The sequence below is a fragment of the Austrofundulus limnaeus genome, unplaced genomic scaffold, assembly GCF_001266775.1.
Source record: "Austrofundulus limnaeus strain Quisiro unplaced genomic scaffold, Austrofundulus_limnaeus-1.0 Scaffold181, whole genome shotgun sequence".
Lineage (NCBI taxonomy): Eukaryota > Metazoa > Chordata > Actinopteri > Cyprinodontiformes > Rivulidae > Austrofundulus > Austrofundulus limnaeus.
The window spans coordinates 574,174-579,746 of record NW_013952583.1 but is presented as its reverse complement, the minus strand read 5'-3'; the positions used below and the strand labels follow the sequence as shown (position 1 = coordinate 579,746).

Here is a 5,573-nt window from a genome sequence, read left to right as displayed (position 1 = left end):
GTCAAAGGGGGATATCTGAATGTAAACAAAGCATTGTTACAATGGCTAACAACACAAACTGTAGAGAAGAATCTGTTGTTTCTTTAGATTAACTTGAGTCACTATCAGAGAGCGATGAAGAGTCAGAGTTTAAGTTACCGTATATTGTTTCAATAAACAAAAACCAGGGAGTTCCTTTTCTGAAATAAATCCCCTTTGATGTCATTTCCTGTTTCATTTCGGCTGAGYCACGTTCAAAAGAAAATCTGCCAGTTCCAACAAAATGGGTAAAATCTTGTGTATAAGTTTCCAAAATATAAAGATGTTTTCTTTGACTTCTTGTATTTAAAGGAGATGCATGTCGCAGGCACTTTAAGTTCAAAGTTTACTAATAACGAACTCCATTCTTTAACATGTTTGTGCTCGCRTCAGTGAGGAACTTTATTTCCTGCTAAGAGTCAATTTGTTTCGCTCCGTTTGTGTTTTAGAGTGGCCAGACTCCAGAAGGAAACGGAGGAAGCTGAGCACAAAAAGATGGAAGCTCTCCTTCAGCGTGAACAGGAACAGCTGGAGTTCCTCAAACAAAAGGAGGAGGAGATTCTGCAGCTGCAGGTGGGAATTTCTCCACCTCTTCACTTAAAAGCTTTTATTGTTTTTGTAGTGAGCAAAATTGCAGGTTGCACATGWTGTGGTTAAAATTATGACCGTTTCCACTGCTTTACAGGAGGATGCCAAGAACTTTATCACCTTGGAAAACGTAGATCAACGGATCGAGGCGGCTTTGGATAATCCTAAAAATTACAACTATGCTATTAACAAACAGGGCAAAGTTGTGAGCAGGACAGTGCTGCAGTGAGACGGTCGAGTCGTTCATGTGTTTGTGTCAGAAGGTAAAGAGAAACAGAAGAACCGACGAGCTGCTCAGACTGAGGTCTGGGTTCACTTCTCCCACTCAGACTGTTCAACCTGAATGTGGAAAGTGATTTAGTCCTAAAATATGTCACATTTTTGCATTCTCATTGTACCGTCATCACCACACAACCACTAAAACATCGCTGGTATTCATGATGCTGAGGACGTAAATGTAAACAGTTGTGACACTTTGACTTGTTTTGGGCAATAAAAGATGAAAAATTGGATTTTTTTTTTCTTACGCACCGGTCTTTGTTTAAATTTCCTTCTAAATTTCAGTTTAGGAAAGAGCTATAGTGTTAATGCCTGTGTGTTTATTTATCTGTGCTTGTGGCAAGATGAATCAGTGAATGCATTTATTAAAATATTCAGAAAATCACTGGACTTCATACAGTGGGGAGAACAAGTATTTGATACACTGTTGATTTTTCAGGTTTTCCCACTTGCAAAGCTTGTAGAAGACTGTAATTTTTATCATAGGTACTCTTCAACTGTGAGTGATGGAATCTAAAACAAAAATCCAGAAAAATACAATGTATGATTTTTAAAGAATTAATTTCCATTTTATTGTGTGAAATAAGTATTTGATCATCTATCAACCARTAAGAATTTTGGCTCTCACAGACATGTTGGTTCTTCTTTAAGAAGCCCTCCTGTTCTCCACTCATTACCTGTATTAACTGCACCTGTTTGAACTCGTTACCTGTATAAAAGACACCTGTCCACACACTCAATCAATCAGACTCCAGCATCTCCACAATGCCCAAGACCAGAGAGCTGTGTAAGGACATCAGGGATAAAATTGTAGACCTGCACAAGGCTGGGATGGGCTACAGGACAATAGGCAAGCAGCTTGGTGAGAAGGCAACAATAGTTGGTGTAATTATTAGAAAATGGAAGAAACACAAAATAATGGAAAATCTCCCTCGGTCTGGGGCGCCATGCAAGATCTCACCTCGTGGAGCATCATTGATCTTGAGGAAGGTGAGGAATGAGCCCAGAACTACACGGCAGGACCTGGTCAATGACCTGAATAGAGCTGGGACCACAGTCTCAAAGAAAACAATCAGTAACACTCTACGCCGTCAAGGATTAAAATCCTGCAGTGCACGCAAGGTGCCCTTCCTCAAGCCAACGCATGTCAAAGCCCGTCTGATGTTTGCAAATGACCATCTGAATGATCCAGAGGAGGAATGGGAGAAGGTCATGTGGTCTGATGAGACAAAAATAGAACTTTTTGGTTTAAACTCCACTCGTCATGTTTGGAGGAAGAAGAATGATGAGTACAACCCCAAGAACACCATCCCAACCGTGAAGCATGGCGGTGGAAACATCATTCTTTGGGGATGCTTTTCTGCAAAGGGGACAGGACGACTACACCATATTGTGGGAAGGATGGATGGGGCCATGTATCGTGAGATTTTGGCCAACAACCTCCTTCCCTCAGTAAGAGCACTGAAGATGGGTCGTGGCTGAGTCTTCCAGCATGATAACGACCCAAAACACACAGCCAGGGCAACTAAAGAGTGGCTCCGTAGGAAACATCTTAMGGTCCTGGAGTGGCCTAGCCAGTCTCCAGACCTGAATCCAATAGAAAATCTTTGGAGGGAGCTTAAAGTCCGTGTGGCCCAGCGACAGCCCCGAAACCTGAAGGCTCTGGAGGAGATCTGAATGGAGGAGTGAGCCAAAATCCCTGCTGCAGTGTGTGCAAACCTGGTCAAGAACTACAGGAAAYGTCTGATCTCTGTAATTGCAAACAAAGGTTTCTGTACCAAAWATTAAGTTTCATTTTTCTGGTGTATCAAATACTTATTTCACACAATAAAATGGAAATTAATTATTTAAAAATCATAAATTGTATTTTTCTGGATTTTTGTTTTAGATTCCATCACTCACAGTTGAAGAGTACCTAYGATAAAAATTACAGTCATCTACAAGCTTTGCAAGTGGGAAAACCTGAAAAATCAACAGTGTATCAAATACTTGGTCTCCCCACTGTATCTACGTCTGATTAGTTTTTGGAGTCAACCCAGTTCAAGATGGCCAACAGTGAATCAACCTTATTGAGGTAAAAGTAGGTGTGGCAGCAGATTCAGTGCAGTACAGAATACTGCTGTTAAGTAAACTGTTTTAACGATGTGCGCACAGGTAATGAGTGGTGTGAAAGTTTAACGGGGGCTGCCTCTGTCGTATTAATGACTGGGATTAGTGGTAGACTGAGATGAACCATCACCAGCAGGTCTCACCGATTACACTCAGAATATCTGATTGTTTTTATCTGCAACATCAGGATCATCAAAGTTTGAAACAAAATGTATGTCTTTAAACTTTAATCTTAACATTTAAATTGTGTTTCTGCAACAGAACTTGCATCAAGTCATAGAAAAAGCCAAAATTAGTAGCTTTTTCCCCAGTTATGAACTTGAGAGCCTCGTCACGAAAATAAAGACCTCATAGAGTTAGAGAGTTTTTAAACTGAGTTCTTATTGTGAAAAATAGCAATATGTGTAATATTATACATATATTCTCAGATACTACCCCATCAAACATTTAGATCTGTGTAAAACTGTCAGATTTAAAGCAAACTTTTAGAGGCAGAAATTAATTTGGTTTGTGACACGTTGCTAAAAGACACAATCTCAGATGTGGGCATCATTAACAAAAACAAAAACTACTTCAGTTTACCAAGCAGGAAATGTTGGAAAATTTACAGAGCACATCCACTGAATTTAAATGAATATGTTTTTGTGTTTAACTGTTTAAGGTACCTCCATGGTTCATACGGTTTGATTTTTATCATACTAGTATTTACAGAAAGACATTGAAGTGTGTGTCAAGACACTTTTTTTTGTGTTCCTGAACGTGACATAACTTCGACTCTTTCTGCAGTAAAGACACGGTGTGAGAAGAGCCTGTTCTGAGTGTTGAGCTTAAAAAAAAGGTAATAAAATAAAGGCATTATCTCGTGGTCACACATTTTTTTTTATCCAGTGTCACAGACAGCTCTGTAAGAAAAGCTTCCTCCAGGATCTGAAACTTCTGATCATTTTAGTCACACAGATAATATTTACTGTTTCTGTTAAGCTTTATTTAGTGCAGAAGATGTGGTTATATCAGCATACACATAACACATTTTTTATTTTCAATGCATTTTTTTTCCTGTTTGATCCTTCAACATTTAAACAAACTGAAGCAGCGCGTGGCTTCAAACGGGTTCAACAGCTGTTTTGTTTTGACAATATTTGTTAACAGATTCTGAGCACCTTAATCCTGGAAGTACATACATTCACAAATATTGTAGCTTTTGTAACTGATGGCATCCAAATATCACACAAATTTGAGATGAAGTGTTCTCTTGAGCACATTCGTTTACATTTAACGGAAAAGCCTAAAGAGACAAAGACTGGTCCCTTTGGTTCATTATACTCCGGTTGGTCTTGAATTTAAGAGAAGGGAGACTTGTCACGGAGCTGCAGCCGTCTCTCGTGATGCCCGACATTTTCTTCTTTTCTTCCAAAGCAAATGAAACACAAGCTCACAGATTTGCTTACCGAAAGCAAATAAATTACAGCTCCAATTCCAAACTGCTTTGGACGTTGTTAAAATGTAAACTGAATGCAGGGATTTGTAAATCTCATAAACCCATATTTCATTTATAAAGGAACAGAGTAATCAAACGTTTAAACGAAACATTTTACAGAAAAATAAGGTAAATGAATTCCTTCTCTTTATTTGCAGCAACATCTCAAAACACTTTGGAAATGGTCATGTTTCCCTCTCTGAAGCATCCCGGTATTTTTAGAAACAATCTTGTCAAATTCTGGCTGTTTCTACAGATTTGAGATTTTGATGGATTTATTTATTTATTTGTTGTTTCATGATGCATAAAAAGGCCTGGTGAGAGGTCTGGACTGCAGGCAGACCAGTTTAGCCCCTGGACTCCTCTTCTACACATCCCTGCTGTTGGAAAAGCTGCAGTATGTGATTTAGTCTTGTCCTGCTGAAATCTTCCCTRACAAAGTGCAGCCACACCACCCTGAACACACCAGAGCCTGTCTGAGCTCAGGGTCAGGCCTGGTAAATACTCAGATGGGAGACCACCTGGAAATGCCAGGTGCTGTAAAACCCGGGGTAAGAGTTGCACCCACATTGGTCACTAGCAGAACCTTCGACCATCATAAGCCATAGGTCACCTTTAAGGACGCCAAATCATTCCCTAAAAAAGCTTGTGTTCTAAAACCTGCGTATACTTGTCAGTACTGACAGCACCCTTTCATATGTTTAAGCAGCCCATGCCATAGGCACTAATGCACACCCATACCATCAGAGAAGCAGGCTTTTTGAGAGGAAGAATGGTTCTGTTTAGTACAGATGACATGTTTATATGACTGAAGAACAGTTTTCCACCTCGCCTCAGTCCATTTTAAATGAGCTTTGATCCAAAGAGGAAGGTGTTGTTTCTAGATGGGGCTCATATATGGTTTCTTTCTTGCATGATAGAGCTTTAAAGGCACAGTGTGTAGGATTTTGTCAATTCTTTTAGCTGAAATTGAGATAATCACTAATGACAATAATAAAAAACATGTCTAATCATTGCAGACAAAGACCTTGTTTTATTATTTTTACCTTATAAAAAGCTGTTTATATCTCCAAAACGGCAGGACGGGTCCTCCGGAGGACCC

The 5,573-nt window shown here is 39.5% G+C and overlaps 1 protein-coding gene across 1 annotated transcript in view; it reads left to right on the top strand.

Moving 5' to 3' along the window:
• The window catches only part of mrps26 (mitochondrial ribosomal protein S26), an 11,182-nt gene extending 10,064 nt beyond the window's left edge, over window positions 1–1,118 (top strand). Inside the window, exons 3-4 of the mRNA XM_014018025.1 lie at window positions 468–591; window positions 704–1,118. Coding sequence (XP_013873479.1) covers window positions 468–591; window positions 704–835 — 256 coding nt within the window. The 3' untranslated portion in view covers window positions 836–1,118. The remainder of the gene's footprint in view (window positions 1–467; window positions 592–703) is intronic.
• Window positions 1,119–5,573: the final 4,455 nt, after the last annotated feature.